The sequence below is a fragment of the Rhineura floridana genome, chromosome 7, assembly GCF_030035675.1.
Source record: "Rhineura floridana isolate rRhiFlo1 chromosome 7, rRhiFlo1.hap2, whole genome shotgun sequence".
NCBI lineage: Eukaryota > Metazoa > Chordata > Lepidosauria > Squamata > Rhineuridae > Rhineura > Rhineura floridana.
Genome location: NC_084486.1, coordinates 145,089,852 through 145,117,092, shown reverse-complemented (window position 1 = coordinate 145,117,092; position 27,241 = coordinate 145,089,852). Strand labels below are relative to the sequence as shown.

Below are 27,241 nucleotides of genomic sequence, written 5' to 3'. Positions count from 1 at the left end.
TTGCAGAATTTTCCGGAGGCAGCGTTGGTGGAATCTTTCAAGAAGTTGGGAGTAGCGTTTATAGATGGTCCATGTTTCTGTGAAGATGTACTGATGTCTATTTACCTTTTCCACTCACTCACAGTAATCATAACATATATATATATATTGCTGGGTGGCCATCCTTTGTGAAGCTGATCACCAATACATTCTCAGTGAGTCCTCCAGGATTTAACAAAATAACCCTGATGGTCCTTAATTGCTGGGGGAATCTTTTTCCTGACTGCCTTCAGAAAGTGACACCCTTCAGAGGCAGCGTGAGAGGGTTGAGAAAGTCTGGAGTTAGACAGAGGCAGGAAAAGGGATAACAGTGTCTAGTGCACAGGTAGCCAGCATTAGTGTCCTCCAATTGTCTCACCTCAAAAAGGATTTTGTAGAGTTGGAAAAGGTTCAAAAAAAGGGCAACCAAGATGATCAAGGGGATGGAGCAATTCCCTTTATGATGAAGGGTTGCAGCATTTGGGGCTTTGTAGTTTAGAGAAAAGGCGAGTAAGCTCATGGTGTCTGTACTGGCGGTGACTAACCAGGCCTGAGACCTTGGGGTATTTGTGGATACCTTGATGAAGATGTCGACCCAGTGTGCGGCAACTGTGAAAAAGGCAACTTCCATGCTAGGGATCATTAGGAAAGGAACTGAAAATAAACTCCCAATATAATGCCATTATACTAATCTATTGTGCAGCCGCATTTGGAATACTGTGTATATAGTTCTGGTCGCCTCACCTCAAAAAGGATATTGTAGAGCTGGAAAGGTTCAGAAAAGGACAACCAAAAGTATGAAAGGGATGGAGTCACTCTCCTGTGAGGAAAGGTTGCAGCATTTGTGGCGTTTTAGTTTAGAGAAAAGGCGAGTCAGAAGTGTATAAAATTACACATGGCATGGAGAAAATTGATAGAGAAAAGGTTTTCTCTCTCCGTCATAACATTAGAACTTGTGGACATTCAATGAAGCTGAATGCAGGAAGATTCAAGATAGACAAATGAGAGTCATTCTTCACACAGCGCATAGTTAAACTATGGAACTCGCTCCTACAAGAGGTGGTGATGGCCACCAACTTGGATGGATTTAAAAGAGGATTAGAAAAATTCATGGAGGATAAAAGCTAAAATGATGAAACTGAGGTTATCATGCTTTGGACATATCATGCGAAGACACAATTCACTAGAAAAGACAATAATGCTGGGAAAAACAGAAGGGAGTAGAAAAAGAGGAAGGCCAAACAAGAGATGGATTGATTCCATAAAGGAAGCCACAGACCTGAACTTAGAAGAACTGAACGGGGTGGTTCACGACAGATGCTCTTGGAGGTTGCTGATTCATAGGGTCGCCATAAGTCAAAATCGACTTGAAGGCACATAACAACAACAGCAGCATCAAAGGCTATTAGCCACGATGGCTATGCTCTGCCTCCACTGTCGGAGGCACTATGCCTATGAGTACCAGTTGTTGGAAACGGCAGGAGGGGAGAGTGCTCTTGTGCTCAGGTCCTGCCTGCAGGCTTCCCATGGGCACCTGGTTGGCCACTGTGTAAACAGGATGCTGGACTAGAGGAGCCATTGGCCTGATCCAGCAGGCTCTTCTTTTGCTCTTAGGTTCAATGTTTTGGACTCCAACTCCCATCAGCCCCAGTCAGCACGGCCAATGAATCAGGGGTGAGGGAGATGTAGTCCAAAACGTCCAGAGGCCACCACCATGGCTTTCCCTGGTCTAGCTAGTGTTAGCTGAAACTGGGTGGGCAGCTACAACAGCTGTTCCCTGGAAACCTGCTGTTCAGAGAAGGCTGCTTGCTGTCAGTAAGACATGCTTGTACATCTGTAAGGTTGGTACTATTACAAAAGTGGCTCCAGTGCTTCTGTGATCTAAATGAAAGGAAACCCCGTTAACACTGTTTTCATTCTCAGGCAAGTGAGGAGGGCACATAACTATATATTCAGACTTTCGTTTTATTTTATTTTTAAAAAAGACGGCTACAACCTTTTATCGGCTTAATTGATAGATGACTCAATTAAAGCTTCAATTGGCGAATTAATCAAGGTTCGATTTTGCTTGGCCAAGGTAAATTTTAATCAATGGGGCTGAGAGTTCATGGTACATTTGTTTATTTCTCCTTGTGCTATTTTGCCGTGTCCCTGTCATAAGTATGGAATTAAAGAAGAAAGATTGCCTTCCCTTCAGCGCATGGTAGCATGTGCTTATTAACTTGGAAGTTACCTCACACTTCCTTCAATAGCTCAAAAAGGCACCTAGACTGAGAAATTGGCCGTATGACAATGTCTTTAAATTTAATCCTTTGATTCATCAGCTAAAATGGAGGTGATTAATCATATGTTGATCAACCAGGTATTGAATCTGGCTTACAAATCTACTCAGCGCCAGAGCCTGTGTCTCTTTCCTGCCTTCAGTCTGGTGCTTTTCCCATTTGCTTCTGCCTCCTTACAAATACAGTTAACAGCTCACCAAGGAGACAAAAAACAGCTCTCATCAAGTTTTGGCTTTGGGGCTGTTTCGTGCTTGTTTTCTTTGGGGCTGCAGCTGGAAAAACAAGTGATTTTGTTTCCTTTGCCACCTTTATTTTTTAAAAATTGTGCACGTTAGGTGAGCAGGAAACTCTTCCACTGGACCCCGCCCCTTCTGTCAAAAACCACTCCGTTCATCCCCTCAAGCATTCTGGCTCCACCCCCAAGTCCTATCCAGCTACCAGATTTTTTTTTTTTTAATTTCAGGAGTTGGTAAGGCTTAAATTAGAACAGAGCAGCTTGGCCCTAATGGGCTAGTTTAAATATCAAGCGTCTTCTCACACCCAAGGCTTGGTATCAGTCAGAGAAGGTAGGGTTTGTTTTTTATTTATTAAATTTATATCTTGCCTTTCCTCCCAGAAAGAGCCCAGGGCAATAAACAAAAACACTAAAAGCATCTTTTTTAAAAAAATCTAAAAACAATTCCAACACAGATGCAGACTGGGATAAGATCTCTACATAAATGGCTTGTTGAAGGGTTGAGGTGGGCAGAGTTTTCTGGTGCCGTTCTGCAGAAGAAATGGTAAATAGCTATTTGTTATTAATATAAAGTAGACCTGCCTTGGAATTCTGCTCCTTACCACATTCAAGAGCCAGTGTGGTACAGGGGTTAGTGTGCCGGGCTAGAACCTGGGAGACCAGGGTTCAAATCCACACTCAGCTGTGAAGCGCACTCGGTGACCTTGGGTCAGTCACAGTCTCTCGCAGCGTCACTACCTCACAAGGTGGTTATGAGGATAAAAGGGGGAGGGAGAGAGCCATGCATGCCACCTTGAGCTCCTTAGAGGAAGGGTGGGGTGTAAGTGCAACAATAAATAAATATATAAACAAATTATATATATTCTCTTTCTCTAGTACACTGTGTAAGACCTCTTTGAGGCAACTTCTGACCTCATTATTCTTTGCTCTTGAAGGTAAATGTTGAAGACACTGTCAAAATGTTACCCAAGTCCCGGCGAGCGCTCACCATCCAAGAGATTGCGGCCCTCGCCCGGTCCTCCCTGCACGGTAAGGGCCAGGGAACATTGCTTGATGTGGGGATGTCCATTTTTGGAAAAACAACAACACCACCAGAACGTGACCAAGACTGAGTAAAGTATTTATGGGGCGGTGGGGTGGGGAGGAAGAGACATGGAAGCCACTTTGAGTTTCTAAACGAATGCTAACATTTTAGGGGCATCTCTCCTATTCATTTCAGTGAGACTCACAGAGGATAACTTCCCAGTGAGTTGTGCCTTTAGTTCAACCTTTGCCAACCAGGGGTCATCCTGATGTTTTGGACCACAACTTCTATCAAGCCCAGCAACCATGGTTGTGGTCTGGAACATCTGGAGAGCACAGAGCTACCTTAGATGGTTCTTAATGGAGGGAATAAATAGAACACAACTGGTTCCTTGCTTTACACTCTCTGTATATGTAGTGGGGATTGCTTCTCTTCCCCATCTGCTCGCTGTTGCTGTGTTGGGCACTTTGCAATAAATCCAGCCATTTCTGATTGTCTGAGGCCCTCCAGCAAATCACATTCACTTATGGGAACAGGTTGTGTTTCAACCTGGAGGAGAGCTGATCACTGGATACCAGCAAGCTAAGCGCAGAAGGGCCTCTGTTATTGGTAAGGGCTGGCTGGGAACATTGCAGTGCACCAGTTGGGATGGCAGCAAACTGGATAGAAGTTCAACAAGGCCTCAACCAGGAGGAGAAGAGCTTGCAGTCATGTAAGGCCAGGTGGAATCCTATTGGCTTCTGAGGTCATCTGAGCAGACGGTTGCAGTACACCTTCTCGCCATCTGCAATGGTGGCGCTGTAGTGCCACAAAGGTCAGGACAGCTATTATCCTCTCTTGTTGCTAGTTGTTCTTTTTGTTTTCTGTTTTGCCTATAGAACCTTTTATTGATTTTAATGGCAATTTCGTTAAGAAAAAGAAAACTAGGAGATTAAACAAATGAGAGTGGGGGGGAATCCTGCCAGCTCACATTAACAGAATATTTAAACATTTGTACATCCATTTTTATTATTATTATTATTTATTAAACTTATATACCGCCCGACTAGCCATAGCTCTCTGGGCGGTGAACAACAAAATACAATAAAATGAACAATATAATACAATAACAATAAAGCAATCAAAAATCAATAACAGCAAACATAACAAGAAAATAAATTAAATTAAGTTAAAATGCAAAAAGTTAAAATGCTGGTTGTGGAGGAGGTGTAATTTTAAAAGACTGGACTACGTGTTCCAATCCATTGGTCTATTAACACTAAAGGAAATGTAGATTGCTGTCTTCAGCATGCTGATTTGGGATTACCTTAATAAGATTTACTTGCAAGTAACAACTGGGATCCAACAAATGTTCAGTGCAATCCTAAGCATGTTTATGCAGACATTCAGTCCCATTGAGCTCAGTGAGGCTTACTCCCTAATAGGGATGGATGATATATCAATCTTGGATTCTTTGTTTCTCATTTTTCCAATCTCAAATTCCATTCTCTATATTTCCACATAAATTTGAGATTTTTTCTAAAAAAAGTCCTCATGGAAATTCATCAGCATTTTAACATGTATTTCTCCTAATACACAATTTTGGTATGCAATTTTACCTAATATACACCTTTCTGCAAGCAATTCTCCCTCATATAATGCATTTTCTGTTATTTTGGTTTACATGTATAGATAAATATATGCTGTCCAAATATGTATGCAGATTAAGTTGGTGTTTATAGAAAGTACACTCAAATGTAGCAAGAGCATTGAGGTCATCAAACCATTGCTTAAGAGTTGGCGGATATTTATCCTTCCATGCGCAAAGTATAAATCTCTTATCAACCACCAGGGCACATAAAGTCCACTCTCGTTGCCCTCCTGTGAATCCCCATACAACAGGAATGTAATTTAAAAGTACTTGTTGCTTGCTGTGCAAGGGAAAAGATGCATGGGCCTTAGTGCCAGAGTCAAAGGCTCAAAGCCCCGCAGCAACCAGCCTAGCGGCAGCATATCTACCTAAGAAACACTAAGAAAGGGAGGGTAAAGCTCTGCTGAATACCTCCCTATGCACATGGAGCTGAGCAGGCAAGAGTCAGCCAATTTTAAAAATGAAATTTACTCTAGGTTCAGAGGGATAGATCGTGCCTCTTTTTCTATATTATTTATTTCATTAATATCCTGCCATACCTCCAAAGAGCTCAGGGTAGCATATATGGTTATCCCCTGCAAATCTGTACAAAAACCCTGTGAGGTGGGTTAGGCTGAGAGGTTTATTTATTTATTTACTTAATATTTGATTTATACCCTGCACTTCCCCCGAGCAGCGGGAACCCAGGGCGGCAAACAAAAGCACTAAAAACACTTTAAAACACCATAAAAACAGACTTTAAAATACATTAAAACAAAACATCTTTAAAAACATTTTTTTAAAAGCTTTCAAGACAAAAAAAGATTAAAAACATATTGTTTAAAAAAGAAAAGGTTTTAAAACATATTAAAAAGCAATTCCAACACAGGCACAGACTGGGATAAGGTCTCAACTTAAAAGGCTTGTTGAAAGAGGAAGATCTTCAATAGACGCTGAAAAGATAATGGAGATGGTGCCTGCCTAATATTTAAGGGGAGGGAATTCCACAGGGTAGGTGCCGAACTGACCTCCTGATAAGACAGTATCTGCAGGAGGCCCTCACCTGCAGAGCACAGTGATCGACTGGGCATATAAGGGATAAGACGGTCTTTCAGGTATCCTGGTCCCAAGCTGTATAGGGCTTTGTACACCAATACTAAAACCTTGAACTTGGCCCGGTAGCAAATGGGCAGCCAGTGCAATACTTTCAGCAGTGGGGTGACATGTTGGCAATACTCTTCCCCAGTGAGCAGTCTCGCCACAGCATTTTGCACCAACTGCAGGTTTCGGACCAACTTCAAGGGCAGCTCCACATAGAGTACATTACAGTAATCCAGCCTGGAGATTACCAGTGCATGCATGATAGTGGTCAGGCTAACCTGGTCCAGAAACGGCCGCAGCTGTCTTACCAGCCGAAGCTGGTATAAAACACTCCTGGTCACTGAGGTCACCTGGGCCTCTAGCGACAAAAATGGATCCAGGAGCACCCCCAGACTATGGAGCTGTTCTTTCAGAGGGAGTACAACCTATCCAAAGCAGGGAACTGACCAATTATCTGAACTTGGGAACCACCAACCCACAGCACCTCTGTCTTGCTAGGATTCAGACGCAGTTTATTGGCCCTCACCCAGCCCACCACCGAGTCCAGGTCGCAGTCCAGGGCTTGCACAGCCTCTCCCAATTCAGCTGTTACAGAGAAATAGAGCTGGGTATTATCAGCTTACTATTGACACCTCACCCCAAATCTCCTGATGACTGCTCCCAAAGGCTTCATATAGATGTTAAACAGCATGGGGGACAAGATGGTACTCTGCAGCACCCCACAGCACAACTGCCAGGGGGCCGAAAGACAATCACCCAATGCTATTCTCTGGAAACGACCTTGGAGATAGGATCGGAATCACTCTAAAACAGTGCCTCCAATACCCATCTCACCAACCTGGCCCAGAAGGATGCCATGGTCAATGGTATCAAAAGCCGCTGAAAGGTCAAGTAAGCGTAACAGGGTCACACTCCCCCTGTCTTTCTCCTGATAAAGGTCATCCATCAAGGCAACCAAGGCCGATTCAGTCCCATAACCAGGCCTGAACCCAGATTGGAATGGTTCAAGATAATCTGTTTCATCCAAGAGTACTTGCAATTGCTGCGCGCCACAACCCTCTCAATCACCTTCCCTAAAAAAGGGGGGAATTTGCAACCAGTCGGTAATTGTTGCAGACCAATGTGTCCAGGGTGGGCTTTTTCAGGAGCAGTTGGATCACCGCCTCTTTAAGGGCAGCTGGAACCACTCCCTCCCGCAAAATGCGTTGACCACACCTTGGATCCACTCGGTCAACCCCCCTCGGCAAGCTTTAATAAGCCAAGAAGGGTTGTGACCTCCCCAAGAGCACCATACTTTCCAACACCCCTCCCGATGCAGGTGGTGTGGGGCTTAAATTGGCCGGCCAGCCCCACCTGCTTCCCATATCAGCATTCATTCCCTGCACATGCATGCCTGCCATCACCCCAGATGGCAGTGGGGGTGTCAACCCTTTAAGGATGGCGTTCCCGTATATTGGGTGATGGTAGGCATGCACATATAGAACACGGGGTGTGGATACTGATGCACTGAGGTGGCAGGTAGCTGGGGTGGGTGGGCTTATTTAAGCCTGCAGCGCCTGTGGCACTCTGCGATCCACGGCAGCATCGGGTTGCTGGGTCCTGCAACCTGACACACAGATTGCAGAGCGGGAGCTCTCATCCCCCCCAGCCTAAGGAGCGTCCCTTCAGGGTCCCTCTAGGCCACTGGGGCCCTTGGCCAGTGCCCAGCCTGGGTGCCCACTGGTGCTGGGCCTGATAGCCATCTGGAAGCGCAGTGGTGGCTGATGACTCCATGTCAGTGTGGCAGTGGAATCCGCTCTGGGTTTTAGTCCCAATGTTCAAGGAGCTGTCCAAGGTGCTTCAGCACCAGCCAGCACTGTGGAAGCTCCCTTGGTCTTTGCTGTAACTATTACAAATGCTACCTGAAAGAGACTGACGGAGGGACTTGCTCTCCCCGCCTCCCTTTCTCCCTTTTCATGTACTGAACATCCAAGACTGCCCTGAGCTGGGATCTCCTCTGTCACTCCCTTTGGCTTGTGAGCAAGAAAGTACCGTACCTGCTTTTGGTCTGCCTCCTCCTGCTAGAGAAAGCTGAAACAAAAGGGCGATTTGCCTGAAGCAGGGGTGAGGAGGAAGCCGGGGTCTCCTCCGGTGAGCCTCCCTTGGACCGATTTAGAAGTTAACGTGGGTAGAAATCCTAAGTAATAATTAGAATGAAAAGCTCTGTTACCTAACAAGAGTAATATGCAGATTAGATCCAAAGTTAAATCTGCCCTGAGCTGTACAGCTAAGGCAGGGTCTGCCAACGTTTTCGGGCCTGGGGGCACCTTTGCAAACTGTCGGGAGCCCCCCGTGTGTGCTGCAGCGTTCCGCTCCCCAGCTATAATTCCCCTGAAGCTGACTCTTGTGCTGGATTTTCACCACATGCTCATGCACACCTCTTTATCCACCATCTGGAGGCATTATCAAGGATGAAGGACGCATTGCAGGCAGGCAAACATACGTGGGGTGTGCAGCAGGGCCAGAAGGGGGAGCGGCCTGAAGAGCCACTGTGTGGCCTGGGGATAGTGCTGAGGACCAGACCGGGAGGCCTAGAGGGCTGTCTTTGGGCCCGGACCTCAAGAAAGCTTCTTCCAAGCCTAAATTCAGCAGGGGAATGGGACTTTGTGGGCGCCATAGCCGGCCTCTGCAGGCACATGTTAGTGACCCACGAGATAAGGAGTGTTCTCCTCCTCCTTCCTCCCACCCCAGTGTTGGTACTGGCTCAAGGTAGCAGGAGTTTTTTATTTGCCTCCCTTGTGAAAGGATGGCCAGGTGTCTTACTGTACAGAGGACAGTCCTCTGTTTGAAGGGTTGTCTGGCCCAAGCCCTGAGAAGGGAGAGCGGGAGACTTGAAGATGCCCCCCAACACTTAGCACCTGGACCGCAGCTGGTCGCAGTCTTCCCCACTATGGGAGGGGTATTGTATCCCTCTTTAAATTATAGTCGTTATTTCTAAATTTGCATCTACACATATACATTAGCGTGTGCAGATTTTATGCAAATCAGCATCCTCGTTTGCTCTTTTGTTTTTGGGTGGGGGCATGATGCATTTCCTCTCTTTTGGCAATACAGAACTGTCCACCCTGCTTGTCAGTGATCAAATGTCAAGCATGCATGCATCTGACAAAGAGGACTTTAAGCCACAAATACTTGTTCCACAACCAGTTTGTTAGCTCTTAAGGTGCCACAGCAGTTTTTCTTGCTTTTGCAACAAAGGCTACTTTTCTGGAGCCCTTCGTTCTTTGGAGTCCGTTTGTGGCAGCTGATTGTGAGTGCATGATTTCCCTTTGGCTTTTTAACAGCTGTGTGGGCACTTGGCATTTGGTTTCTTGGCTGCAGTGGGCCTTGCTTTGGCAGTTAATTTCCTGCCTTGAAAACAAACCAGAGGGCCATTGCCACTTATTGTTATTATTTACTACAAATGCAATTTTCTTAAAATTATACTAACCATCTTCTGACCCCCGCAGAATCCTTTCTGCATTGTTTTATTTATTTATTTATTTGCATTTGTATACCCCATAGCCGAAGCTCTCTGGGCTGTTTACAACAATTAAAACATTAAAGACAAACATACAAATTTAAAAACACATTTTTAAAGAGCAATTTTTAAAGAGCAACGTTGCAAAAAACCCAGGAAACACAGCTCATGGTTACTCTTGTGGATGGGCTGATGTGAGAATGGGGAAAGGGGGATAAGCTTTGTCTGCCAAGGATCCTCTTCCCTGCATTTGGCTCCAGAATCCCTGTCCCTTTTTGAATATTCTGGGATGCGGTCTCCTCTCAGTTCACCAACTGAGAAGGCACCCTAAAATCAATGTCTCCATCCCTCACTGGGGGTGAGCATTGCAGGGGAACATCAACAATGACTTCTTGGGTATATTGCCCACCATTACTGAGCTTTTCAGCTCTTCATAGGCTTCCAAGAAAACCTAGGATTTCATAGAACACAGTGTGAAAACCGCCGAATCCAATTATTCCAAACGTATTCTCAAACCACTTTGCTGGGCATCTCAGCAGACCACTCAATAAACATTGTTTCCTTCAATGGTCAAAACCAGCGCTGTCTGTGTTAGTGCAAAACACAGGCCTTAGGCCAGGGTGCTAAGATGGGCCTTTTTAACTAGCAAGGTTTAATGGAAAAATTAGTAAACTACACCAGTAGCATAGTATGAAAATAGCCAACCCTACACCAGGGCCTTCTTGGCCTATTTGATAAATCCGGCCCTGGTCAAAATAGCTGCAATCTTCATAGTCGAGAAAAATAAATCAAATCCAGGGCCATATACGAACATTATTGACTGTTCTGCAACCTTTCCATGGACCACCCAAAACACTCGTGGATCACCTGTGGTTTGAGAACCACTGCATTAAGACTACTGCATTCAGGTTTTTTTACTACTACTCACTATCTGACGTGGCCTGTCCCATTGGATCCTGAGTCCCTTTTTCTCCTACCCTCACTGATACAAACTTTCTTAGCGGCTGGCATAGTCCACTTGAACCCCTTTGGTTTCAAGGGCAACCATGTTTCACTTCTCTGTCTTCTTCTGTATGCTTCTTTTCTATGCAGAGTTGATGCGCATGTGGGAGAGCCACACGAGATGTTGGCCCTAACTACATAGAAAGAGGTTGGGGTGCTCAATATAGGCAGCTACGGGGAGGCAAGTGCCTGAGGGGCGCCAACCCTCCTCCCTGCGTGTGACGTACTTGCCTCCCCATAGTCTGCCTCCCCATGCATTTTATTCCACAACTGAGCTCCGAAGCCAGAAGTAAATTAGCTAGGAAGGCAGAGGTGGGGACCGATTACAGGGAGGTAAGGAGAGGGTGCAGGCAGGGTTCACAGACGTCACTCATGCACCCATTTGCTGTTTAAATTGGACCCATTCCACCTTTTTCTACGTGATTGGGGCAGGCATGTATTTAAGCACCAGGACTGTTGCTGTTTCAACCTGTTTGGCCCTCGGTCACCCTCTGCAACATGTCCCTCTCAGAACTGAGAAAAATAGGCCTTTGCCATTGTCCAATCAAATAAGGACACCCAGATAATTAGTTCTGAACGTTATGGGACCTATTACAAATGTGGCTGAGCGTTTCAGCTTTGTATAGCTTAATTTCCCACCACTGTTCTTTTTTTTAATGGCAGCAATGTCAGTCAGCCAAGGGTACGTTGCTTGATAAAGAGCCAGTGAATTGTCAATTGACGAGTTCTCATGTTAACATTATCCTTGAGATCATTACATCTCCATGGGTGTGCAGAGTTGCTATAATCAGTTACTGCAGATCACTGCCTCTTAAATATGCTCGGATAATTATCCAACAATGGGGAGGGAAGCCGGGGAGGCGATGCACCAACTGTAGCTCATCTGTCACCTATTTCATGATAGCTGTCACTTGAACAAAATGTGTAACATCCCAAGTGGCAAACACTTTCAAAAGAGATGCAGAAAAGTTCCAAAGTGCAGTTCAAAGTCAGGTTTTCGTGGCTGTGTTAAAAGAGTAGGCTCTAATCCTTCCTGCAAGATCCAAGTTTCAAACTGAATTATTTAACTCTGATGTCTGGGGGTACATGTGCAGCAGAATAAAGTGAGAGAGGAGGTAGACTGGGCTGGGCTGTTTATGCTGCAGGCTCTGGATCAGCCTTCGCCGACCTGGTGCCCTTGCAGAAATTTAGGACCGCAACTTCCATCAACCTCAGCCAGCACCCTTGTGGGAGTTATAATTCAAAACATCTGGAGGTCATCTGCTTGGCAAAGGCTGGTCTGGATGATCACATTTTTTAAATGTTCTATTAAAGAAATTCAATTTACTTATTTATTTAAATGTATACCCTGCCCTTCTTCCTAGAACAGCCTTTCCCAACCAGTGTGCCTCCAGATGTTGTTGGACCACAACTCCCATCAGCCTCAGCCAGCATTGCCAATGGTCTGGAAAGATGGGAATTGTGGTCCAACAACATCTGGAGGCACACTGGTTGGGAAAGGCTGTCCTAGAAGGAGCCCAGGGCAGCAAAGACACTAAAAACACTCTAAAACATCTTTAAAACAGTAAGTAATGGTAAACATTCCAGCAATGAAACCGACTAGATGACGGCTAGAGCACAAGTGGTGAAAGATGTGCTGTGAGGCTGATCAGACACGAGTAAAACATCATAACCGTGCCTACTGTGTGATGGTGAGGGAGGTGAAGAAGGCCCACTTTTCTGCCTCCATCTCATCCTCAGGTAGCCATGCAGTGGTGTTTTTCTGTATTATCAAGGGTCTGTTGACATCAACTGCAGGAAATTGAGTTTTAGACCCTTCGGAGGCCCACTGTGAATTGTTTGCAAGGTACTTTGAGGGTAAAGCTCGCCTCCGTAGCAATCTTGATGCCCATTGACATCTACTGTAGTCCCCAGTTAGGTGTCCAGTGCAATGTCTGCTGCAACTTCTTGGGAACGGTTTCAGTTGATGCAGCCTAATGACGTAGACAAGGTGCTTGTGATGATGCCGCCAGCAATGTGTCCTCTTGACCCTTGCCTTTCTTGGCTTATTAAAGCTTGCTCAGGGGGTTCTGGATCCAGGGTGGATCCAGGATGTGGTCAACACATCGTTGCAGAAGGGAATGGTTACAGCCATCCTGAAAGAGGCAGTGATCTGACCGCTCCTGAAAAAGCCCACCCTGGACCCATTGGTTTGTGACAACTACCACCCGGTTGCAAATACCCTCTTTTTCGGGAAGGTGACTGAGAAGGTTGTGGTGCAGCAGTTGCAAGTACTCTTGGATGAAACAGATTATGTTGACCCATCCCAGTCTGGGTTCAGGCCTGGTTATGGGACTGAATCGGCCTTGGTCGCCCTGATGGATGACCTTTATCAGGAGAAGGACGGGGAGTGCGACCCTGTTACTCTTACTTGATCTTGTGATGTTCCTGCTTATAGTGTAAATATGGTAAGTGCTGTTTATATAGAAGACATATGGTAAGTGGAGTGAAAGAGGAGGGGGGAGTACATGAGCAGTAGAATGCTGGATGATTGGCTGAGCGTTTGAATGGCTGGGAGTATAAATGGAAGAATGACAGTTGAATCTGGGTGGATGTTGGGAGTGTGGAGAAAGAGGTGTTTGAGGTGGATGTTGGGAGTGTGGAGCAAGAGGTGTTTGAGGGTGGAGGTCAGGAGTGTGGAGAAAGAGGGAGTTGGAGTTCTGATTAATAATAAGTCAAGTACAAAACAGAAATAGATGAAACCATACGCTTGTGAAACATTCTAAAACTAATCTTGTTATTTCTGATATTTAATAAATACTTATTTGGTTTACCAAAGGCCTGATCCTTGGCTGGGGGATATACATACCAGAAGGGAGGGCAAGGTAATTACCAAGGCTGAACAGAAACAGTAGGTGGCAGCGGTGAAGGGAGGAATAATAACAATTCAAGTATCCAGAGCAACCCAGAGTTGTATGCGTTATCTATAAAGATACAAGGGGGTTGGGAACAGCATAAGCACGCAGTCACAAAAGTAACCAGCTAGAGAGAGACTCAGGCAAAGTCTCTGGGAGTATTGGTTATAGGACGTGACTGGTGGTGCTGCCTAGCAGGGGGATCTAGTGAGATCTGTGCTAGAGCGGAGTGAGAAACCATATAAAGGACGGTCTGGACTGGTGGTATCCCTGATGGTGCCTAGTGAAAGGCAGTAGCCACAAGCAGGTGTGAACCTGACAGGGAGAACCAGGGGAGGGCGTCACATGTGGTGGCTGTAGCGGTGGGATTCGAACCCTAGAGAGTCCCTAAAAGTGGTGTGGCTAAAAGAAATAACAAATAAATTACTTGTGAGAGTGACTGGCAAAGAGTGTGTGGCAAAGTGCGAGTGAACTCCTAAAAACATGGCTGAATATATAAAGATGAAAAGAGAGGAGCTGGTGGAGAAGTGCATAACATTCAGTTTACCTCACGAGGGTAAAGGGGTAGATGAATTGCGAGTAGCATTGATAGCATTCACATCTGTTCAACAAAAACAACCTGTCAGAGAAGAGAACCCAGAAGGGTACTCAAGCAATCCTGCTTATACAGAGTATTTGAGAGAGAAGTTGGAAACTGAGAGATTGAGGATGGAAGGTGTAGAGAAGGAAAAACAGCGGGAGTTGGAAATTGAGAGAATGAGAATGGATACTGAAAGGATGAGAATGGGGTTTGAGGAGAGGGAGAAGCAACGAGCATTGGATGCTGAGATACAGGTGGAAAAGTTAAAATTTGAAAGAGAGAAGTTTGAAAGAGAGACAGAAATGAAACCAAAATAAAGGTTACACCAAAAGATTTTGCGGTGTTTGAACCTGGACAAGACCCACAGATTTACCTCAACACCTTCGAAAAGGCAGCTCAGATGTGGGGGCTACCGGAGGATAAATATATGCAATATTTATCAAATCTGATCAAAGGGGAATTGGCAGAGGTATACCAATATTTCCCCTCAGACAGGCCCGTCACATATGCCGAGTTTAAAGAGGCAGTGTACAAAAGATTCAGACTGGGGCCTGACTACTTTAGGAAGTTATTTCGAAACTGTCAGATCCAAGCAGGGAGGTCTTTTGTTGAACTGGGAGCAAAATTGATGGACATATTTGGAAAGTGGATGGGAAGTGCCAAAGCTCAGTCAGTGGAAGAGGTGAAAAGCCTCATGATACTGGATCAATTATACCATCAGTTACCACCAGAAATAAGGCTCCTTGTCAAAGACCGTTCCCCTACATCTGTTCAAGAGGCTGCAGAGTTGGCAGATCACTTTGCCTCCAATAGAACTGGCTGGGTGGGGAAAACATCAAGAGAGTTTAAACCCAGACCATATAATGGTGGCAGAAAGGATGTGGTACCACAGCGAGTGAGTCCTCCAATAAAGTTTGAAGGGCACAGGACACCCCAGAGTGGATCTGTGTACCCTAAAATGGAGGAGAAATTATGTTATAAATGTGGTAGACCGGGGCACCTACATTTTCAATGTGAGGTTGCCAACCCCATTGGTAATCCTGCTCAGGGAAGGGCAGTGAAAACAGAACCAAGGGAGTTAGAAACGAAGAAGGTTCTGTTCTGCCAGATAAACTGGACAAATGTAAAAGACTTTGATTCGAGTCTGAGGGAAGAAGTGAGTGTGCAAGGGGCAAATTATTGGGCATTGCTTGATACTGGTGCCGCTCAGACGTTACTGAGGCCAGATTTGATAAAATCTGAGGAAATATTACCTCAGGAAACGGTGACAATCCAAGGAGTGAGGGGTGAACCAGAAAGCATACCCATGGCCCTGATAAAATTAAAGTAGAGAGGAAAGGAGGAAATATGTAAAGTAGGTATTAATGCCCAACAACAAGAACCAGTGATACTGGGAAGAGATGTTATGGGGGCACAAGGAAAAATATATGTGGTGACCAGACAACAACTTGGCAAAGCAACAGAAACCATGTTAACAGAGGCCGAAGAAAACAGGGTGGAACCTGTTATCGAGCCTAAGGTCGCCATAGCAACCCCTGGCAGGCCTGCTAAAAGAGACAAACTGTATCAAATGGTCTCTAGTGAAGAGGCAGAGCAGTTCAGGGAAGAGCTGGATAAGGATGCAAGTTTGAAGCAAAGTTACTGGTATGATAGAACAGCCAGAGAACGTGTGTATGATGTGGGAGATATGGTTATGGCATTCATACCCAGGAAACACGATAAATTACAGGCCAACTGGGAGGGACCATATACCATAAGGGAAAAGCTTGACACAGTGACGTATGTGATAACCACAGACCAATTAAAAAAGCATAAAGTGGTTCATGTAAATATGTTGAAACCTTATCACACCAGGGATGCAAAGGTGTTGCAAGTTACCTTATTCCCTGAGGGAAGTGGGCCTGAACTTCCAGATTTAGTACAGGAAAGCAAAGCAAAAGGAGGGGTAGATCAATTGGAATGGTCGGAGGAGGTGAAGGAAGAAGTCAAGAAAGAGATTCTAAGAGTTTTAAAAAATTATGGGGATCTCTTCAGCATAAACCTGGCCGAACCAGTATAGCCAGACATTCAATTGATACTGGAAATCATGCCCCAATCAGATCTGTTCTGTACTGTGTGAATGGGAAAGTTTTGAATGAAATTAGAAAGGAGGTTGAAGACATGTTGGAACTAGGAGTGATCAGGGAATCCATCAGTCCCTGGGCCTCAAGTATTGTACTGGTTCCGAAAAAAGATGGAACCACAAGGTTTTGTATTGATTATCGTTTAATCAATAAAATTACTGTCCCAGATGCATATCCTATGCCTAGGGTGGACTCAATGTTAGAGCTATTGGGAGCAGCAACCATTATCTCTACCATAGATCTGTGTAAAGGATTTTGGCAGATGGAATTAGACGAGCAATCCAGAGCCAAAACTGCCTTCAGTACACCAGATGGGTTATATGAGTTTGTGACTTTACCCATGGGACTAAGGAACTCACCAAGTTCTTTTCAGAGACTAATTAATACTGTGTTGCGAGGCATGTCAGATTTCGCAGTGGCCTATATAGATGATGTGGCCATTTTCAGCAAGTCGGTGCCTGAGCATGTCCAACACCTGACAGCAGTATTAGAGGCATTTAAGAAAGCAGGGCTAACAATAAAAGCCAAGAAATGCCAGTTTGGGTTGAATGAAGTGATCTATTTAGGACATAAGGTGGGGAGTGGGAAAATAACCCCCTTATGGAGCAAAGTTGAGGCAATACAATCGTGGCCCATCCCCTTAACTAAGAAACAAGTTAGGGCATTTTTAGGTGTGGCTGGTTTTTACCGTAAATTTGTAAAAGATTTTGGGGAAATCGCAACCCCCTTGCATGAGCTAACAAGGGAAAAGTGTGCTGAGCGCGTGGTGTGGACGGATGAATGTCAAAAGGCTTTTGACCTTCTGAAGCAAGCCTTGTGCACCAGATTACGAGCAACCATTCATCGTGGCTACGGATGCGTCGGACCTAGCGCTGGGAGTCGTCTTGCTACAAGAGAGAGGAGGCATCAGACATCCAGTGCCGTATCTTAGTCGCAAGCTGACATCGAGGGAGAACAATTATTCATCGGTCCAAAAGGAGTGCCTAGCGGTAGTGTGGGGACTGAGCAAGTTGCGCCCATACGTGTGGGGACGAAGATTTACAGTAACGACGGATCATCGAGCATTGTTATGGTTACAGACTATGAAAAATCAGAACACTATGCTGCAGAGGTGGTCCTGGGCTCTACAAGATTACCAGGTGGACTTCAAGTTCCTAAAAGGCAAGGACAATGTATTGGCCGATGGACTTTCAAGGCAGGTGGCCGGGACTGCAGTGACGTGACCCAGACGTGGGTGCAAAAAAGACATTTTCCCCAAAGAGACTTGTTTTTTATTGTTAACGCATCGTATGAATCCTAGAGCAGGAATAATACTTTGCTGTTATTTTAAGGGGGGGAAATGTGATGTTCCTGCTTATAGTGTAAATATGGTAAGTGCTGTTTATATAGAAGACATATGGTAAGTGGAGTGAAAGAGGACGGGGGAGTACATGAGCAGTAGAATGCTGGATGATTGGCTGAGCGTTTGAATGGCTGGGAGTGTAAATGGAAGAATGACAGTTGAATCTGGGTGGATGTTGGGAGTGTGGAGCAAGAGGTGTTTGAGGGTGGAGGTCAGGAGTGTGGAGAAAGAGGGAGTTGGAGTTCTGATTAATAATAAGTCAAGTACAAAACAGAAATAGATGAAACCATACGCTTGTGAAACATTCTAAAACTAATCTTGTTATTTCTGATATTTAATAAATACTTATTTGGTTTACCAAAGGCCTGATCCTTGGCTGGGGGATATACATACCAGAAGGGAGGGCAAGGTAATTACCAAGGCTGAACAGAAACAGTAGGTGGCAGCGGTGAAGGGAGGAATAATAACAATTCAAGTATCCAGAGCAACCTAGAGTTGTATGCGTTATCTATAAAGATACAAGGGGGTTGGGAACAGCATAAGCACGCAGTCACAAAAGTAACCAGCTAGAGAGAGACTCAGGCAAAGTCTCTGGGAGTATTGGTTATAGGACGTGACTGGTGGTGCTGCCTAGCAGGGGGATCTAGTGAGATCTGTGCTAGAGCGGAGTGAGAAACCATATAAAGGATGGTCCGGACTGGTGGTATCCCTGATGGTGCCTAGTGAAAGGCAGTAGCCACAAGCAGTTGGGAACCTGACAGGGAGAACCAGGGGAGGGCGTCACAGATCTCTCAGCGGCTTTTGATACCATTCACAATGGTATCCTCCTGGGCCTCTGGCAGTTGTGCTGTGGGGTGCTGCAGGCTACCATCTTGTCCCCCATGCTGTTTAAAATCTATATGAAGCCTTTGGGAGCAGTCATCAGGAGCTTTGAGAGGTGTCAACAGTATCGGGTGAGGCCTTGCAAGCCTGGACTCGGTGGTGGTTTGGGTGAGGACCAATAAACTGCATCTGAATCCTAGCAAGACGGAGGCACTGTGGGTTGGTGGTTCCTGAGTTTGGATAATTGGTCAGTTGCCTGCTTGGGATAGGGTTGTACTTCCTCTGAAAGAGCAGGTCCATAGTCTGGGGGTGTGCTCCTAGATCCATCTTTGCCACTAAAGGCCCAGGTGACCCAGTGGCTAGGAGTGCCTTTTACCAGCTTCAGCTGGTAAGACAGCTAGTGGACATTTCTGACCGGGATAACCTGACCATTGTTATCCATGCATTGGTAAACTCCAGGCTGGATGGCTGTAATGTGCTTTATGTGGGGTTGCCTTTGAGATTGGTCTGGAAGCTGCAGCTGGTGCAAAATGTGGCAGTGCAACTGCTCACTGGGGCAGGGTATTGCCAACATGTCACCCTGCTGCTGAAAGAATTGCACTGGTTGCCTATTAGCTACTGAGCCAAGGTCAAGGTGCTGGTTTTTGTATACAAATCCCTATACAGCTTGGGTCCAGGTTACCTGAAATATCATCTTACCCTTTATATACCCAGTCAATCACTACGCTCTGCAGGTGAGGGCCTCCTGCAGATACCGTCTTATCAGGAGGTCCATTCTGCACAACATAGGAAGTGGACCTTTAATGTAGTGGCACCTACCCTTTGGAATTCTCTCCCCTTTAATATTAGTCAGGCACCATCTCTGTTATCTTTTCGGTGCCTACTGAAGACCTTCCTCTTTCAACAAGCCTTTCAAGTAGAGACCTTAACTCAGTCTGCATCTGTGTTCGAATTGCTTTTTAAGATGTTTAAGATGTTTTTAAGGAAACAAAGCCCTATGAGGAGAGACTGAAAGAACTGGGCATGTTTAGCTTGGAGAAGAGAAGACTGAGGGGAGATATGATAGCACACTTCAAGTACATGACCGGTTGTCCCACAGAGGAAGCCCAGAATCTCTTCTCGATCGTCCCAGAGTGCAGGACACGGAATAATGGGCTCAAGTTGCAGGAAGCCAGATTTCAACTGAACATCCGAAAAAACTTCCTAACTGTTAGAGCCATACGACAATGGAACCAATGTCCTAGAGAGGTAGTGGGCTCTCCGACACTGGAGGCTTTCAAAAGGCAGCTGGGCAGCTATCTGTCAGGAATGCTTTAATTTGGATTCCTGCATTGAGCAGGGGGTTGGACTTGATGGCCTAATAGGCCCCCTCCAGCTCTACTATTCTATGATTCTATGTTTTTAAAGCTTTTTTAAAAAATATGTTTTTAAGATGTTTTGTTTTAATATGTTTTTAAAGTCTATTTTTATGGTGTTTTAGTTTTTAGTGCTTTTGCTGGCTACCCTGGTCTCCTACTAGGAGGAATGGTAGGATATAAATCAAATAAATAAATAATAAAAACAAAAGACTTTAAAACTTATTTAAAAAAAAGCATCTTTAAAAACATTTAAACAAATCATTTAAAAATCGTAGAATCATAGAATAGTAGAGTTGGAAGGGGCCTATAAAGCCATCAAGTCCAACCCCCTGCTCAATGCAGGAATCCAAATCAAAGCATTCCTGACAGATGGCTGCCCAGCTGCCTCCACAAGGCAGCTGCCTCCTGCTCCACGAGCTAGAGGGAGCCCCAGATAACAAAGCATCAAGGCGAGTTAAGCAGCAGAGCGAGTTCGGCAGCAGGGCGAGGAGGCCAGGGCCCCCCACTCTGCCTGTCTGTTCCCTGACCTCAACTAAACCGCAGTCTCCAACCCATTGACGTAATAAACCTTAAACAAAACTATGCAGGTAAGAAGCCAGCAGGGGTGTGGGGGCTTTCCAGTGTTTTGCACCGCCTGCAGCATGTACGACTATCTGCCTGTTGGACAGAAGTCGTGGGTGTGCTCTCGGTGCAATGAGCTCCTGGCTCTCCGGGAACGACTTCATTTCCTTGAGGCCAAGGTGGCGGACCTGGAAAAGCTGAGAGAGGCAGAGAGGTGTGTGGAGGAGGCCTTCAGGGACGTTATAGCTGTGTCCCACTCCAACGATGATAGCTCTCCTGCTATCATGGACAACGATGGTCTCGGGGAAGGAGAGCATCCAGCTGAGGAAGAGGGAAACGATCCCTTAGAAGGGACCCATTCCTTGGGGGATGAGCAGCTATCCTCTCGTGCCGAGGATATATCTCCAGGGGGTGGAGGGATCCTTGTAGTGGGTGATTCGATCATTAGGAACATAGACAGTGGGGTGTGTGATGGGCGTGTAGACCGCAAGGTGTTTTGCCTGCCTGGTGCGAAGGTTGCGGATATCGCTCGTCGTTTAGATAGTTTGGTAGACAGTGCTGGGAAGGAGTCAGTGGTCGTGGTGCACGTTGGCACCAACGACATGAGGAAATGCAGCCGTGAGGTCCTGGAAGCAAAATTTAGGTTGCTAGGTAGGATGCTGAAAGCCAGGACCTCCAAGGTGGCTTTCTCTGAAATGCTACCGGTTCCACGCGCAGGACCAGCCAGACAGGCCCAGCTTCGCAGTCTCAATGCGTGGATGAGACGATGGTGTCGGGTGGAAGGGTTCGGATTTGTTAGGCACTGGGGAACATTTTGGGACAAGCCGGGCCTGTACAAAAGGGACGGGCTCCACTTGAACCAGAATGGAACCAGACTGCTGGCACTTAAAATTAAAAAGGTGGCAGAGCAGCTTTTAAACTGACTGAGGGGGGAAACCCGACAGGAGCTGAGAAAGGTCCGGTTCGGAATAAACCTCCCCCCTGGGATAAAAACCAAAGAAATGATGAAATTTTAAAAGGGGTAGGCCTAGAAGTAGGCATTGTGAGAGCAGGGGCACAGGATATAAATTCAGAAGAGCAAAATTACCACAGGCCTAACCACAAGTGCCAAAGACACTTGAAGAGAGACACTGCTTACAAGTGCCTGTACGCTAATGCTAGGAGCCTGCGAACCAAGATGGGAGAACTGGAGTGCTTGGTCTTAGAGGAGAGCATTGATATAGTGAGCATAACGGAGACCTGGTGGAATGGAGAAAACCAGTGGGATACGGTTATCCCTGGATATAAACTATATCGGAAGGACAGGGAAGGACGTATTGGTGGCGGAGTCGCTCTATACGTGAAAGAAGGCATTGAATCCAGCAAGCTCGAAACCCCAAAAGAGGCAGACTCCTCCACAGAATCGTTGTGGGTGGTGATACCATGCCCCAGGAGGGACTTAATACTGGGAACGATCTATCGTCCCCCTGATCAAAATGCTCAGGGAGACCTGGAGATGAGATATGAAATTGAGGAAGCATCCAAACTAGGAAATGTGGTAGTAATGGGTGACTTCAACTACCCGGACATAGACTGGCTGCATATGTGTTCCAGTCATGACAAAGAAGCAAAGTTTCTAGATATTCTAAATGACTATTCCCTAGATCAGTTGGTCATGGAACCGACCAGAGGGACGGCAACCCTGGACTTAATCCTCAGTGGGGACCGGGACCTGGTGCGAGATGTAAGTGTTGTTGAACCGATTGGGAGCAGTGACCACAGTGCTATTAAATTAAACATACATGTAACTGGCCAATTGCCAAGAAAATCCAACACGGTCACATTTGACTTCAAAAGAGGAAACTTCACAAAAATGAGGGGATTGGTAAAAAGAAAGCTGAAAAACAAAGTCCAGAGGGTCACATCACTCGAAAATGCTTGGAAGTTGTTTAAAAACACTATATTAGAAGCTCAACTGGAGTGCATACCGCAGAACAGAAAAGGTACCGCCAGGGCCAAGAAGATGCCAGCATGGTTAACGAGCAAAGTCAAGGAAGCTCTTAGAGGCAAAAAGTCTTCCTTCAGAAAATGGAAGTCTTGTCCAAATGAAGAAAATAAAAAAGAACACAAACTCTGGCAAAAGAAATGCAAGAAGACAATAAGGGATGCTAAAATAGAATTTGAGGAGCACATTGCTAAGAACATAAAAACCAACAACAAAAAATTCTATAAATACATTCAAAGCAGGAGACCATCTAGGGAGACAATTGGACCCTTGGATGATAAGGGAGTCAAAGGTGTACTAAAGAACGATAAGGAGATTGCAGAGAAGCTAAATGAATTCTTTGCATCTGTCTTCACAGTGGAAGATATAGGGCAGATCCCTGAACCTGAACTAACATTTGCAGGAAGGGATTCTGAGGAACTAAGACAAATAGTGGTAACGAGAGAGGAAGTTCTAAGCTTAATGGACAATATAAAAACTGACAAATCACCGGGCCCGGATGGCATCCACCCGAGAGTTCTCAAAGAACTCAAAGGTGAAATTGCTGATCTGCTAACTAAAATATGTAACTTGTCCCTTGGGTCCTCCTCCGTGCCTGAGGACTGGAAAGTGGCAAATGTAACGCCAATCTTCAAAAAGGGATCCAGAGGGGATCCTGGAAATTACAGGCCAGTTAGCTTAACTTCTGTCCCTGGAAAACTGGTAGAAAGTATTATTAAAGCTAGATTAACTAAGCACATAGAAGAACAAGCCTTGCTGAAGCAGAGCCAGCATGGCTTCTGCAAGGGAAAGTCCTGTCTCAGTAACCTATTAGAATTCTTTGAGAGTGTCAACAAGCATATAGATAGAGGTGATCCAGTGGACATAGTGTACTTAGACTTTCAAAAAGCGTTTGACAAGGTACCTCACCAAAGGCTTCTGAGGAAGCTTAGCAGTCATGGAATAAGAGGAGAGGTCCTCTTGTGGATAAGAAATTGGTTAAGAAGCAGAAAGCAGAGAGTAGGAATAAACGGACAGTTCTCCCAATGGAGGGCTGTAGAAAGTGGAGTCCCTCAAGGATCGGTATTGGGACCTGTACTTTTCAACTTGTTCATTAATGACCTAGAATTAGGAGTGAGCAGTGAAGTGGCCAAGTTTGCTGATGACACTAAATTGTTCAGGGTTGTTAAAACAAAAAGGGATTGCGAAGAGCTCCAAAAAGACCTCTCCAAACTGAGTGAATGGGCAGAAAAATGGCAAATGCAATTCAATATAAACAAGTGTAAAATTATGCATATTGGAGCAAAAAATCTTAATTTCACATATATGCTCATGGGGTCTGAACTGGCGGTGACCGACCAGGAGAGAGACCTCGGGGTTGTAGTGGACAGCACGATGAAAATGTTGACCCAGTGTGCGGCAGCTGTGAAAAAGGCAAATTCCATGCTAGCGATAATTAGGAAAGGTATTGAAAATAAAACAGCCGATATCATAATGCCATTGTATAAATCTATGGTGCGGCCGCATTTGGAATACTGTGTACAGTTCTGGTCGCCTCATCTCAAAAAGGATATTCTAGAGTTGGAAAAGGTTCAGAAGAGGGCAACCAGAATGATCAAGGGGATGGAGCGACTCCCTTACGAGGAAAGGTTGCAGCATTTGGGGCTTTTTAGTTTAGAGAAAAGACGGGTCAGAGGAGACATGATAGAAGTGTATAAAATTATGCATGGCATTGAGAAAGTGGATAGAGAAAAGTTCTTCTCCCTCTCTCATAATACTAGAACTCGTGGACATTCAAAGAAGCTGAATGTTGGAAGATTCAGGACAGACAAAAGGAAGTACTTCTTTACTCAGCGCATAGTTAAACTATGGAATTTGCTCCCACAAGATGCAGTAAAGGCCACCAGCTTGGACGGCTTTAAAAGAAGATTAGACAAATTCATGGAGGACAGGGCTATCAATGGCTACTAGCCAGATGGCTGTGCTCTGCCACCCTAGTCAGAGGCAGCATGCTTCTGAAAACCAGTTGCCGGAAGCCTCAGGAGGGGAGAGTGTTCTTGCACTCGGGTCCTGCTTGCGGGCTTCCCCCAGGCACCTGGTTGGCCACTGTGAGAACAGGATGCTGGACTAGATGGGCCACTGGCCTGATCCAGCAGGCTCTTCTTATGTTCTTATGTTCTCTTGAAAGCCTTCAGTGTTGGAGTGCCTCCAGTGTCGGAGAGCCCACTACCTCTATAGGACATTGGTTCCATTGTCGTATGGCTCTAACAGTTAGGAAGTTTTTCCTGATGTCCAGTCGAAATCTGGCTTCCTGCAACTTGAGCCCATTATTCTGTATCCTGCACTCTGGGACAATCGAGAAGAGATCCCGGCCCTCCTCTTATGTGACAACCTTTCATGTACTTGAAGAGTGCTATCATCTCTCCCCTCAGTCTTCTCTTCTCCAGGCTAAACATGCCCAGTTCTTTCAGTCTTTTCTCATAGGGCTTTGTTTCCAGTCCCCTGATTATCCTCATTGCCCTCCTCTGAACCTGTTTTTTTTTTTTTTAATCTAAAAAAGCAATTCCAACACAGATACAGACTGGGATAAGGTCTCTACTTAAGAGGCTTGCTGAAAGAGGAAGGTCTTCAGTAGGCGCTGAAAAGATAACAGAGATGATGCCTGTGTAATAATTAATGGGAGGAAATTCCAAAGGGTAGATGTTGCCACACTAAAGGTCCATTTCCCATGTTGTGCAGAACGGACCTCCTGATAAGATGGTATCTGCAGGAAGCTCTCACCTGCAGAGTGCAGTGATCGACTGGGTATATAAGAGATAAGACGATCTTTCAGGTATCCTGGTCCCAAGCTGCGTGGGGCTTTGTACACCAAAACCAAAATTCCATTCAAGCAGAAAAACTCTTACAGAGGAGAAAAGGGTGGATTCCAATCCATCAGCAGATCCCACCTCCGTCCGGAAGTGATATGGTCTAGTCTGTAATCTCAGCACTTTACCACCCATGTAGACGAGACCTAATGTTTTAATATGTTACTCTGAGGCCTCATCTGGGACCCCGTAAGATCAGGATTGATTCTCCTATGTCACTAAAATGTTGGAGTTTTAAAAAGGATGTTGTATTTTATACCACCTTTTTCCCATAGGCACTCTAACAAAATAAATGGTGAACAAAGCAGTTGTACCACATCGATGTAAAATTATAGCAAACATAACAATAATTGTATAGAAAATAGTGCTTGTTGAACAAAATGGAGGAAAGTGATTAAGGTCATTCCTCTGCTGTTATCCTTCGGTGCCAGCTGTCGTATTATGAAATTGGAGAGCTTCTCTATCGTTAGGATTTTATTCTGCCCTTCCTCCAAGAGGCTTAGGGAGATATACATGTTCCCTCACCCATTTTATCCTCACAGCAACCCTGTGAGGTAGGTTAGACTGAGAGGTAGCAACTGGCCCAAGCTCACCCAGTGAGCTTCATGACCTGTATGTGGATTTGAACCTGGGTTTCCCCAGCCCTAACCCATCCCTCTTAAACACTAATCCCACTGATCCTCGATGCTAGCAGTTGTTCGCTTCTGTTTCCTTTGGGATGTCATGAACCTGCACAGTGGCAGAATCAAAGCCAGCTGAAGGCGTTTTGTGACCTGGAGCAGCTGCAATGTTACCGATTTGCAAGATGTACCTCAGAATTGCAGGTGCTAACAGAATCATAGAATAGAAAGTTCTCTAGAGTCTTAGAGTTGGAAGGGGCCTGTAAGGCTATCAAGTCCAACCCCCTGCTGGAATGCTGCTGAGGTTGCTGGGCTGAATATCTCACAGACCATATGCAACAGCACCATTGCCAGACATTTTGGACCAGTGCAGGCTGGTCCATTAGGGTGAATGGGGCACTCTCCACCAACCTGAGTCTGCCCTCAACCCGCCCCCATTTGCCTTCCTCCTTACTCAGCCAGCCCTGCCTGCCTTTCTTTTTGCTTACATCCAGTCGAGGGGGTGTTACTGGCTCTCAGCTTCCTCCGCCTTAGTCTCAGGGTTGCCCCTGCAGAACTCAGCAGGGAGTAGGATGGGGACAATCTAGAATGAATTGCCCCTGCCTCTGACTCCACCTACTGTCGGCCTCCCTACCTTCCACCCTACCACTTCTACTATGCACCCAGGCACTACTCCCTTGGAGGCACACCTTTCTTTTCATGTGCATCTCTAAAAAGCACTGGAGGGGAAAGGGTTAAGAGCACACGCACACATATTTCCCAGTGTGGCTTTCCTGCTGAAAGCTGAGCTGTTGCTGCATGTCTTTGGCAGGAGCGGATAATCTGAAGGACTTGCATATGATGGAGCGTCACACAGAGATGGCCCTTTTTGTAAGGATGTCTTTTCAGCTAGCTGGCTTCTTATCAGGGTGCCTCTTTAGTCATGGGGCCTGGCTGCTACCCAGGGAGTGTGTCGCAGGTCCAGTGTCTTGTGGAATACAGCTGGCGTCCTGTTTGAGGAATGGAGAGTCTCGCTGCAACGTGGAATGAGGAGTCATCTCAGCAACTCTGGGACATATCATCTGTTTCCCTAGCTAACTCCTTCCTCTCTGTTGCAGGTATTTCGCAGGTGGTGAAGGATCATGTGACCAAGCCCACGGCCATGGCTCAAGGCAGGGTGGCCCACCTCATTGAGTGGAAGGGGTGGTGCAAGCCCATGGATTCACCTGTGGCTCTGGAGAGCACTTTCAACTCCTATTCGGACCTGAGCGAAGGAGAGCAGGAGGCCAGGTTTGCTGCAGGTGGGACCTGTGAGAGAGGGGGAAACAGGCGGGATTGGGTCATGGGGTGCTGTCTGGCACA

The 27,241-nt window shown here is 45.8% G+C and overlaps 1 protein-coding gene across 1 annotated transcript in view; it reads left to right on the top strand.

Moving 5' to 3' along the window:
• The window catches only part of FAM131A (family with sequence similarity 131 member A), a 55,704-nt gene that overhangs the window by 12,941 nt on the left and 15,522 nt on the right, over window positions 1–27,241 (top strand). The window contains exons 2-3 of the mRNA XM_061634520.1: window positions 3,471–3,564; window positions 26,998–27,180. Coding sequence (XP_061490504.1) covers window positions 3,495–3,564; window positions 26,998–27,180 — 253 coding nt within the window. The 5' untranslated portion in view covers window positions 3,471–3,494. The remainder of the gene's footprint in view (window positions 1–3,470; window positions 3,565–26,997; window positions 27,181–27,241) is intronic.